Here is a 12,746-nt window from a genome sequence, read left to right on the forward strand (position 1 = left end):
GTCCGTCCTACCCAACCACATGGACTGAGAGTATGGAGGGGGGTGGCCCTCCCAAGGAACACCAGAGTGTTGCCACCAGAGAAAGTGGAATGGATGTTGGCTCATCAATAAATAAATGGTCTGCCTTTACACAAACCTAAGGTCCATCTTTTTGCTTTATCATTTGAGGTCCCACAATTCTAGTCATCTTCCCTGGTCTAGGGAATAACCGTTCACATAAGCAAAGATGCTTCTTATGTAATCCCAGACCTTTCCCGTGTCCAGGCCAGAGATCCTTTAATGGTCCTCTTAGGATGTGGCTTCAAAGCTCTTTATTTTCCTTGTGGTTCTCATCTGAACTTGATCAGGTTTATTTATATCTGCTTTAATGATACCCAGAATATTTTGGTAATTACATAGCCGCTTCTGAAAAGTGTTTTTAAAACCTCACAAACCTTTATTCCTTCTAGAACTATTAATCCTAAAGGGAAAAAAAAAGCATGAGCACATAGATATATATGCACAAAGTGTTCCCTGCAGTGTCGTTTGTAACAGAAATGGTCTATATGTGCTTCACTGAGTTGTTAAATACTAACTTGTTAAATAATCCATGGTATATCCATTCGAAAGGACACTGTAAGATGGTGAAAATGAGTAAAATTAAAGTATATAATGTATTACTCTAAAAAAGTACAAGATATATTTAAGATAGAAAAGGTGCAGACCAGTACGTATGGCATGATCCTGTTTTTACCTAAAAACATTTTGTGTTTATATTAGTGTGTATAATATATATATACACACACACATATATATGCATGTATACCCACAGGGCGAGGTCAGGGAAATTACATATCAAACAGTCCAGCAAATGGAATTAAAAGGGTAGAAAGATGTTTCACTTTTTAATTTATATAGTTAAAAAATGACATGGGAGAATTCCTTTTTACTCTCCAATTTAAAATAAGAGAAAACTGTGCCCTTTCTCAGAAATCTTTGGTTTAATTAGCAGAAGACAGTGATAACAGGTGGCCAGGAAGCTTAGAGCTAATTTTCTGAAATAGATATATATTTCTGGTTATAACAGTAAAATACATCCTTGCTGGAAAAGGCAAACCAGCAAATAGACAAAATAAATAATTAGTTCTAGTGTCACCCCTCAGAGATAATCAATGTTAACACTGTACACTCCTCCAGTACTTTTCAGAGTTAAGTTTAATATTTAATTGTAATAATCATCTTATCCTAGCTCCTGAATTGGCTACCTCCCTCTATCTGTACACAGTTTCTAATCTTCATTTTTATCCTTATTGTTAACTGTTTTAGTATTTGTGTGTATGTTTAATGGCAAGCTTCCTTAGTGTAACCTCAAAGAAATAAATATATAAGCCAAGATAGGACATCTCCTGGCTTATTAACAGAGCAAAATTGGAAGCTGAGAGGGAAATAGTCTTAAGACAAAATGAGGGCAGAATTTTGACTCAGCGTGGGGCTACTTGTGGCTGCGTAGGACAAAAGAAAGAAGGAAGCGAAAAGAAGGCAAAAGGGGAAGAGAGGGTGATGTGAGTTGGATCATAACGTCGAGAAATAAAATTATTTAGATCACCTGTCTGGCTTCTTTTATGCCTACCAGCTCATTTTCTTTTTAAACACAAGGCAGAAGCAAACTGATCTGCATACTGGCCCTCAGGGGAAGAGTCAAGGCAACTGCCTTTTTGACAGCCAGAGGTGAGACAGAAATCAGGTAGACTTCCTGAAGTCCTGGGTGCCTAAGGCTAACCGCAGCACATCCCACGCCACCTTGCTTAGCAGCACTGACATAAAAGTACTGTGGATTGTATTTTAGGCCAGGGGATTTACCCAGCAGATACATATTGTGTACTGTATGGAAATCTCCCCACCCTCACATCCTGCCCTAGCTCACAATGCCCTCTCGGCTGGCATATTCATTAAAAAGACTATATATAGCTGTCTGCTTGCCTTGGTTTTCAAAATAATAGATGGGGAACAAAAGTTATTGACTTGAAACCTCTTCTCATGATAAATATGTAGACTTCAACCACCTATAATCTTGCATGTCTACATATACTCAGTATATTATATATAGTGTTTTTACTTTGCATGTCTCTTTAATCTTAGGCCAATTAAAAATATATGGAAAATTATGCTTAGAATTGCGGCTTTGGCAGTTTGTTTTTTTTTAAGATTTTATTTATTCATTTGAGAGAGAGACAGAGAGAGCACAAGCGGGGCGGGGGGAAGGGAAGGACAGAGAGGGAGAAGCAGACTCCCCGCTGAGCTGGAAGCCCAACATGGGGCTCAATCCCAGGACCTGGAGACACGACCTGAGTGGAAGGCAGATGGCCAACCTTCTAAGCCACCCAGGCGCCCCAGCAGTTTTTCATACAGAACAATTACTATTGGTTCTTATATCGGGATGGGTGTTACTAGGTTCACCATTCATTCAACTCGTTCACTATTACTCTAGCATATAGTTAATTGCCCTCTTGTTTTGTTCTCTGTTTCTACTCTGTATTCTCTTCCTGGATCATGAGCTTTCTGAGATTAAGGTCATGGCATACACACGCTTCACTATCTTCCTTGTTAAGAAAAATTACCCACGGGGCGCCTGGGTGGCTCAGTCAGTTAAGCATCTGCCTTCGGCTCAGGTCATGATCCAGGGGTCCTAGTATGGAGCCCAATGTTGGGCTCCCTGCTCAGCGGGGAGCCTGCTTCTCCCTCTCCCCCTCCTCCTGCTTATGCTCTCTCTCCCTCTCTGGCTCGCGCTCTCCCCCTCTCAAATAAATAAATAAAATCTTAAAAAAATAAAAAATAAATAAAATTACCTAAAACTTGTAAATAAAAAAATTAAAAAGCAGGCAACATGTACTTTCAGTGCCATATTAAAGCATTCCTTAACATGCCAGCCCAAAGATTATTTGATTGTCTAAGAGAAGGAAGTAAGACAATGGAATTGGATCAGTAAGTTAAGACTGAAGTATTGCTATCTATTTTTTAGCACTTTATTGAGATACATTTCACATATCATAAAATCCATCCATTGAAACTGTACAGTTCAGTGGTTTTTAGTGTATTCAGAGTTTGTAACTATCACAATGTAATTTGAGAACATTTTTGGTTCCTAAGGCGGCTATCGACTATTGATTCAAGTCTGAGAGTCTGTGAAGTTCTGTAATAATGTATATTGTTTAGAAGAGATGCAAATGATTTCTGCCTTGTAAAAAAAGGTAACCCCAAAGGTTAAGATTTTATTGCCCTGTAGAGATTTAACCAGTTTAGTAACTGATCTGGCAATGTTCACCTGACATTGTTTTCCCAATGCCAATGACAATTCCTCTGATTCTCCTTGGAACCAGCTTTAACAACCTGCTGGTTTCCTCACTGATGGATTAATTAAATCTTCATATTGTTTTCATTCTATATTTGTATGAAAGTCATGTTTAAAAATTTTTAAGACTTACATTTTGATAACCTGAATTCTCTTAGCACAAAAATGGGCAATGGAATGGCCAATCAGTAAATATATCCTGACTTATTGATCTCCATTTTTTAAAATATTTTATTTATTAATTTGATATATATAGAGAGAGAGCAGGAACACAAGTAGGGGGAGTGGAAGAGGGAGAAGCAGGCTTCCCACCGAGCAGGGAGCCTGATGCAGGGCTCGATCCCAGGACCCTGGGATCATGACCCGAGCCAAAGGCAGACACCCAATGACTGAGCTACCCAGGTGCCACGATCTCCATTTTTACGATAGGGGTTGTGACTTTTAAAGGTTGGGAGGAGAGAATAAATTTTTGAAAGGTCTTAAAGAGAAATCAGAAAATAAATTTTGAATGATATTTTATATTTTGGTTCTCAAATTCTGAAATTTTGTGCTAGAGAGAGTTACCTTTGAATGAAGCTATTTACTTACTTCTTTTCTATATCAAGGCCTGAATCAATGAATATTCTAAGAATAGAGTTTACTGAATAACATTTTTGTAAATCTATAAATCTTAGAATATTATCTATTTTTGTGTAAGTAGTATACGCAATGAAACAAAATCTGAAAGGTATAAAAGAGAATGCCCTGAAGAGCTATGTCTCCATCCCACCATTTCCCTCAGTGAACAAGTTGCCCCAAGGTTGCTCCTGTTATCAGTTTCTTGCACATCTTTGCACACATATGTACACGCACTCAAACATGTACACATTTTAAGATTTTTGACTCAAAAATATATGGCATACAATATATGCTTTTTTGCAACTTGTTTTTTTCTCATTCACTAACATCTATTGAAAATTGTTCAATCCCAGTATATATAATAGTTGCCTTATTCAAAACATGTCTAACAACTGATCATTTCTCCCTTCTCCGTTGCTACCACACTCGTCTTAGCCATCATCATCTCCTGCAGGAGCCACCCAGTCCCCTCTCTCCCTCTGCACCTCTACAATCTCTTTTCAACATGGCGGCGAGAATGATCCTCTGTCTACTTCAGTCTGATCATCTCCCCTTTAGAGCAAAGCCAAGGACCTAACAGTTCTACAAGGACTGTCCCACACCATCCGCTCCCCCACTGTCACCACACTTGCCTCTTGGCCTCATCTCCAACCACTTTCTATCATTCCACTCTTGTCACCATCACCGTAGCCCCCTTGGTGTTCCACTAACACAACAGCAATTCTCCTACCTCAGAATCTTGGCTCTTGCCATTCCCTTTGACTGAGAGGCTATACCCCTAGATGTCTGCACAGCTTCCTCCTTCATCTTCTTTAGGTTTTTGCTCAAATATTGTTTCTCACTGAGCTTTTCTTGACCACCTCTTCCAACTCCCCCTGTCCTGCACATACTCCCATCCAGTGTGCCTACTTTATCTTTCTCCATAGCACTTATCATCAGTGGGCACACCAAATATTTTACTCATTTATTGTCTATATACAAGCTCTGTGAGAGCTAGGGTATTTGTCTGTTTTGTCCACTGCTGTTCTCTTAGCACCTAGAACAGGGCCTGGCACAAAGTAGGCACTTAATAATATTCATTAAATGGATGAATGTATGCTGCACAGTACTCATATATGTATGTTCTATTTGTGTGACTCAGTGTGGTGTAGTTTAACCACTGCCACATGTGGGGACTTCCATGAGCTTTTGATCTCTTGTGACCTTGAAGAAGTTGTTTAACTTCTCTCAGCCTTGATTTCTCCTTTATAAAACATGGACAGTAGTTGTACCTATAACTTATAGAGCTGTTGTGAGGATTAAAGTTTTAAAGGAATGTGAAGTGGTTAGTAACATGCCTGACTTACAAGTTCTTAAGAATATGATTGTGTTTTCTCTCATTATTAATCATTCATCAGAAATAAACTTATGGGAATATATGGTTGACTATAATATAGAAAAACCTAACTTCTTATTTTTAAACCTGAGCGTGTTAACTTTTAGTGATTGTCTCCTTAGAATAGAATACAAGCCATTCCGTTCTTTTTTTTTGGAGAAGTCATTTAACATCTTTAGAAAAAAAGCGTTTAGCTCTTCAGAGGTAAAGACCTTTATCTTTGCAATTCCATTTTCTAGCTGGTCCCCAAATTAATACTTGCTCAATCAGTTTTGTGGAATAAACAAATAGAAGAATTAATCTCAATGGTCACAAGGAAGTTCATATTTATTGGAAGGATGCAATGTATCAGGTACTGTGGTAGGCACTAGGGATATAAAAAAGAACATTTTGGGGGCACCTGTGTGGCTCAGTTGGTTGGGTGTCCAACTCTTGATCTCAGCTCAGGTCTTGATCTTAGGGTCGTGAGTTCAGGCCCCATGCTGGTCTACACGCTGGGCAAGGAGCCTACTTAAAATAAATAAATAAATAAAGTTTTAAAAAAGAACATTTTGGGGTTGAAATTTATTTCAAGACCTCCACATGGTAATTGTTGAGCTGGGGGTGGCACATTTTTATTTTAGAAGTACTCTTCTAACTGGGGGAGGGGGAATTTGGATTCATCACCTGTGCAAAGTAAAAAAAAACCAACAACAACAAAAAAAAAAACTCCAGAAAGATGTCTTTGCCATAATTTCTCTGAAGAGCTTTTCAAAGAAGCAAAACATCAGTGGTTTATCAGGTAGACATCAAGAGTGAAGCAGCAGGCGTGCCAGTGCGGGAAATCCTATGGTGATTCAAGCCCTGTATGAATTCCTGTGGTTCCCAGTAAGTCCCCACGCATATTGCTAACAGCAAATGATTCCATATTTGGTGCAGAATGAGAGTCTAATGGTGAGTGATGCACCTTGAGGCAGAGAAGAAGTCCTGACCTGAGTCACAAGACCTGGGATGGAATCCAGCTCTGCATTCTGACGCTGACCAAGATAATCCTGAGCCTTAGTTCATCACCATAAAATTATGGTTTTAAAATTTCACCTCCTTCCTACACAAAAATGGGAGAGAGAAGCCTTGCTATCCTGGAATCCACTGTACAAATGGAGCTCTGGTTCTAACAGGTAGCAGAAGTCCCTTTGGGCCATTTACCCACAACTCCTTCTGAATGCCTACCAGCACTGCACTCTACGCTTATCCCATATAGGATCCCTGACCTTAGCAAACACACAGTCCACTTCCAGGACTGGATCCCTAAGACATAATTTAGCAGATGCAAAAATACACTTGCAGGAAGATGATCACTATAGGGATATCTATAACAACAATGCAACTGGAAGCAACCCAGGTATTTACAAAAGCAGAATGGTTTCATACATTATGCATCCTAACATTTTGATTGAAAGAATATGCAGCCTACCTCCACCCCCACCCTGGCAGAGTCAGCCTGTCCCCTGGGGGGAGGTGGTGGTTAGTCTGGGGGGAGACTGGTGACACTGACCCCAGGGGGTGGCTGCTTGGAGGCTGGGACAAAGGGGTGTGTGATGGGGACAGGTCACAAAGGACTGTGGAGGATAAATGAGGTGGTAAGAGGAGATTTAGGCAGAGCCCTGCAGGGAGATGGGCAGTTGCCTTCACTCCCTCTCTCTCTCAAGGACTCGATTTGTGGCTGGTGGAGCTGTCTCAAATGAAGAGAACCATGAGCAGTGAAAGTTTGTTACCTTATTACACTGCCCACAGCTACCGTTCAATAGGTGTGTTCAATACCTCCATGGGGGACCTGCAACGACAACTGTACAAAGGAGGAGAGTACGACATTTTCAAATACGCACCTATGTTTGAAAGCGACTTTATCCAGATCAGCAAAAAAGGAGAGGTGATCGATGTACACAACCGTGTCCGAATGGTGACCGTGGGCATTGCATCCACCAGCCCTATCCTCCCGCTACCTGATGTCATGCTGCTGGCTCGACCGACAAAAATCTGCGAAGAGCATGCCAGACATGCCCGGACCACCAAGGGGAGAGGTCACAAGCCCACCAAAACCCTAGAGCTCACCAGGCTGCTTCCCCTCAAGTTTGTCAAGATCTCCATTCACGATCGTGAGAAACAGCAGCTGCGCCTGAAACTTGCCACTGGCCGCACTTTCTACCTGCAGCTGTGTCCCTCTTCAGATGCGCGAGAAGACCTCTTTTGCTACTGGGAAAAACTTGTCTATCTCCTGAGACCACCAGTGGATAGCTGCAGCAGTACCCCGACCCCGCAAACTGGGGACGCAGCCACCTTAGAGGATGACAAGGGCCTAGTGGTAAGCATCAACAGAGTCTCAAGAGAATGGGGCAGGGTGCTTTGGGAGAGCCGCTCAAAGCTGGTCCTACAGAAGCTCTGGTACTCTCTGAGGCTCACCTGGGAAATGCATTCCCCTTGAATAGGCTCAGGGCCAAATGAGCCCCCACTAGGGGATTCAGCACCCTGGGGAGATTCTGAGTGCTTCTCCCAGTTGTTCCACGAGGCTGAATTTCAGAGAGGCCTCACGTATCCACTGTTCTGGTATCAGGCCCAAGGTGGTAACTCCTTCCATCCATCTGGGCACCCTGATGGCCCCAGTCTCTTCTCGAACACTTACCCCAACCCAGTTAGTCTCAGCAGCTGTGGAACATTGGTAGCAATTAGGAACTCTTTCCTTCATCCTGTATCCCTATGACTACCATGTGCTGATTAAAATCAGGACCATCCATGTGTGTCTGCACATGCGCGATTTTCGCAGCCACCAAAATGCAAAATGTGTGGATCCCCTGGCCCAGCCATCCTACTTGTAGGAATCTGTCCTGCAGAGATCTAAACACACGTGTATAAAAGAAAAGTAGGTGAGGATGGGGAATTGTATCAGTGCTTTCCCTGGCACTGGGATTGTTAAGTAAAAACCAAGTGACCATTTGATAGGGGTGCTATAGATGGGATCTTGCCTCATGTGGGAGCGTAGATTTGATCATTTCTAAGGTCCTTCCAATTAGAAGCCCTTGAATTGCTCAGCTCCAGCTCCACGTTGAGAAAGTAGCAGACGGTTCTAGTCTCACTTTATCATCTCTCTCTCACCTGTTTCTCCTCCCCTCGGCACAGACCGCAGAGCTCCATAGAGAAGGGGATCAGGATGAGTTCAGGCTTCACGAGCCTCGTGAGGTGTCTAGAGCCACCTCTTCCGCTTACGCTGGGGGAGAGGGAATCCATCACGACCACCACAGAATGCCTGGCTCGCCTGCAGTCTCCAGGGCTGCCGGGAGGGCTGAAGGAGTAGCTACCAGGGCAGCCGCAGGCATGGCGGGGGCAGCAACGAGCACTACCACGGGCTTGGCCATGGCGGGGGCAGCAACGAGCACTACCACGGGCTTGGCCATGGCGGGGGCAGCAACGAGCACTACCACGGGCTTGGCCATGGCGGGGGCAAAAAGCTCTTCATCAGGCGCGCTGAGCATGGCAGCAACCAAGGCTACGAGTACAAGCCAGGTCAGCACGGCCCTGCCTGGAGCCACCGGCAGATGTACAGGAGAAAGCGGACCCAATAAGGCCATCGCAGGTGCTCTCAATATATCCTCAGAGGGTATGAACTCAGAGGGTATGAACGTGGCGGTGGGAGCTGCAAGCCTGTCCTCGGCCAGTGCTTCCACCCTAACCACGGGGGCTGCCAGCGTCTCCCCAGGCAGCAGCATGAGCGTGGTGTTTGCAGGCGCAGTGACGACGGGCACGCCTGCTGCCGAAAAAGCCGCATGCCCAGGGGTAGGACCTCTTGTCTCCACCTTGCAGAGTGAAGGCTACATGAGCGAGAGGGATGGAAGCCAGAAGGTCTCCCAGCCTGGTGCCCAAACCCAGAAGGGAAAAAAAGAAAGAAGAGGAAAGAAGGACAGAACTTCCAGTAGGAGAAGTTCCCGTCACCACAGGACAGGAGGGGACAAGTCGACCCGGAGATCATCCTCCCACCGGTCCTTATCCGGCCATGACAAAAGAGATGACAGAAAGGAAAAAGGGCCGAGCCACGGAAGAAGCAGAGAACACAGCTCTCGCAGGACTGGTAGCCACAGCGCCACGGCAAAGGAGTCAAGGACAGCTCACAAGTTGGGGAAGATCAAATCTACGAGCAGTTCGGGGGCTGTAAGTAAGAAATCCAGTAAAATTGGCTCTTTCTTCAGGAACTTGAAAGTCACTTCTGGCTCAAAAACAGTGGTCACATCACACGATAGAGGGGTAGACTTCGTGGCTAAGTCAGTAGAAAAGCGCAACATAGAGGCCAAGGTAGAGAAAGCCCCGGGCAGAAAAGATCTGGAGATCTCTGGTACCATGACATCTGAGACAATGGAGACCATAATCATTGAAGGTAAATCCATTTAAATAGGAGACCGGGCAGGGAGCTGCCGTGGAGACCCAGCCTCAGGGAAGTATCCCTAGGGAGTCAATTCTAGCTTTCTCTAATAAAGGAAACCATGCAACTCTAAAAGAAATGCTATCTCGTCTGAATGTCTATATCCCCTAGCCTGGTAGTGACCTCACAGTGGCTCCTGTGATGTGACCCATGCTGCAGCCTGAGACCCCAGCCTCCAGTCAAACAGAACCTTACCCCCCACCCATGACCAGCTGAGCCAGGATGAGGGCCATGCTTTGCCTCAACCCCTTTCTGCCTTTGTTTTCCCCAAAACCATGGCTACAAGTCACAGACTATAGGTTGGAAAGCACCACCAATACCATGTTCCCATGCTCTTCTTTCTCTTCCCCAAAGGTCCCTGAACATGGACTTTCAGTCCAGTCCATACACTAAAGACAGGACTCCTGTCTCCTTGGGATAATCAGGAGGTAAAGGGGGGTGTAGCTGCATTTGTAGATGATCAGAATGAGGAGTTTATCATCTAGGTCAGGAATTGGCTGCCAGAGAGCCAAATCTTGCCAACTGCATGGTTTTTAAACAAAGTTTTATCGGAACATAGCCACAGCCCTTCATCTATATATTGTCTATGGCTACTCTCATTAAAATGGCAGATCTGAATAGTTACAACAGAGACCTTATGGCCTGCAAAGTCTAAAATATTTACTATCTGGCACTACAGAAAAGATTTGCCTACTCCAGATCCAATCTTAACAACTCTTCCTCCTACGTATATACTTTGGAGAAAGTCTCACATATGCTCCCCAGGAGACAGCTAGGAGAATGTTTACAGTAAAACAATTTGTAATAGCAAAACTCTGAAAACAGCGCAAATGTTCATCAATCAGGAGGATCGATAAATTTTGGTATATGACCACTGTGCATATTAGATAGCAGTGAAAATGAATAGCAGCTATTCATGTTAGCATGGATGAATCTCACATAATATTGAGTAATAGAAGCAGTTGAAAAATACATAGGATATAGTTCCATCTATAGAACCATTCAAAAACAAGATCAAACAACATGTTTGGGGGTACATATTTACTAAAAGCGTAGAGAAAAACAAGAAAACGGTAACAACATTCAAAATAGTGGATATCTATAGTGTGGAAAGCCGAGAGAGATGATCTGGAAGGAACAGAGAACTTCAACAGAGTGGGGATTGTTCTATCAAGCAAAGGACTGTGTCCATGGTAATTTATTATGGAATCTTTTTTTTTATTTTAACATCCATGAAATCAGGATGGTTTTTAAATTGTTGTTAGCCAGGTGGCAGTTGCCACCTTAGAAATACCTTAACAAATTTCACTTACATTTTCCTATTAATATATGCAAAGAGAGGTAGATGATAAAAGACCTAAGTCTGAAAGATATCTTCCAATCAGTATAAAATAAAAATTCTAAGCAATATAAATCCTCAGAATTCAGGAACATAGAAAAGGCACAGATATATTGTTAAGAGATAACAGATTATCGAAAGTGCTGTGTACAAATGAACTGTGTAAATTATGTATGCATGTGGAAAATAATTCCAAAAATAAAAAGTCATACTACATTAGGAATGAGATTATAAATTTTAAAAATGCCTATTGTAAAAAAGAAATAACATTGTCTTTTCAATTAAAAAAAAGTTGTAAATAAGTTTCATAGATCTATAAAAATCATTAAACTGTTCACAGATGATAAAAGTTGGTTTTGAGAAAAATGATTCTGAGAATCAGGTGTGTTTGTATAAGCCTGGGGGTCATCCACCCAGCCTTGCAATTCTTTGCTCATTCTCTCTGACAACAGTATCTACTAGGATGGAAGTTGGGTTTCCAGTAAAACTTGGGGACTTTCTCTGTAGAGCAAATTTGTGTGGCAGAGGTGGGGGTGGTGAGAAATGAGGTACTCTCTGGAAGGAGTGATGGCTTGGGAGTATCAGGGGGAAGTCCTTCTAAGTTGCTCTGGTAGGTGGCTGGAAAATCCCACCTTGTGATTTCTGATGTACAAAGACCAGTAGATGCTGGGGATTAAGGTGTCCTGGGAGTTGACTCTTGAAGCAGTGGGTACAAGTAAAAGGAGAAAAAGAAGCATGTCATCAAAGACCTGACAGTGGCTTTGTGGAAGGGTCCTGGGAATGTGAGAGGTTATGGGTTATGGCAGAGAGATAAACGGGGACTCGTTCCAAAGTCTTTGACTCAGAGTCCCAAATTTATGCTATGCCAGAGATTGAAATATTGAAGATACAGATGCCTTAATCACATGATTCTGTAGACCATGGCTTTGTCTTTTGTCCTTCTCTTAGTCTTGTTCTACTTCTACATCCCAAAGGGCTTCTTTACTACAAAGTCTGTTTGTCCACCATGCAGGGTGTTAGCTGAGCAGACCTATGATTTACACAAACGCCACCAAACTAAAATGGAGGTGGGGATTTGCACACTACAATGTGCTCTGCCAGGCACTTCCTCTGCATTTCCTTTTCTACCTTGACAGCTCATCAAGAGACCCATACATAAATACTTACGCATTTCAAAGCAACAGACCTCTTCCTCCTGGAAGATATCAATTGAAGCATCAAGTCAATACACCCTATCAGAAAAGTCAATATTTTTGACAGCAATATTCATCACCATGGTAGCAATTCTGCTGCTGCAAGTGCAATGAAGCAGTGGATGGTTGATTACTAACCAGTGTCCCAAACATAAAGTCTGGCACACACACAAAAGACAAGAGAGGGATCTTTGGCCAGCAGTCATTCATGGTGTTGTTGTGATTGAATGGAGTCCTCCAGACACAAGATGTGCTATGGTGGGAAGAAGCAAGGTGCCTCGAAATATTGAAGGCAGTGTCAAAACTGACAGGGTGAAAGTGATGGGAAACAATGCAGCAGCGACAGGCCACACAAGGCTTTGAGGTCATCTAAAGGATTTTAACTTCTGACCTTAAGAGTAATGGGAAGCCACTGAAATGTTTCATTTATTTATTTTTGAAGATTT

At 42.9% G+C, this 12,746-nt stretch overlaps 1 protein-coding gene across 4 annotated transcripts; it reads left to right on the top strand.

Annotated features, from left to right (window-relative positions):
- Positions 1-7,041: 7,041 nt before the first annotated feature.
- On the top strand, positions 7,042-9,737 carry GARIN3 (golgi associated RAB2 interactor family member 3). 4 transcript variants are annotated; one of them, XM_088023687.1, is made up of 4 exons: positions 7,042-7,662; positions 7,723-7,725; positions 8,475-8,778; positions 8,815-9,737. In XM_088023687.1, exons 1-4 carry the CDS (start codon positions 7,042-7,044, stop codon positions 9,735-9,737), a joined length of 1,851 nt encoding a protein of 616 aa, XP_087879813.1. The 4 variants fall into 4 exon arrangements, with proteins under 4 accessions (XP_087879813.1, XP_087879814.1, XP_027962312.1 ...); XM_088023688.1 differs by lacking the exon at positions 7,723-7,725 and having other exon boundaries at positions 8,475-8,676; positions 8,749-9,737; XM_028106511.1 differs by lacking the exon at positions 7,723-7,725 and having other exon boundaries at positions 7,054-7,662; positions 8,475-8,739.
- The last annotated feature ends 3,009 nt before the right edge of the window (positions 9,738-12,746 follow it).

The sequence above is a fragment of the Eumetopias jubatus genome, unplaced genomic scaffold (assembly GCF_037043125.1).
Source record: "Eumetopias jubatus isolate StellerSeaLion01/CBP00866 unplaced genomic scaffold, mEumJub1_p1.0 scaffold_5, whole genome shotgun sequence".
Taxonomy (NCBI): domain Eukaryota; kingdom Metazoa; phylum Chordata; class Mammalia; order Carnivora; family Otariidae; genus Eumetopias; species Eumetopias jubatus.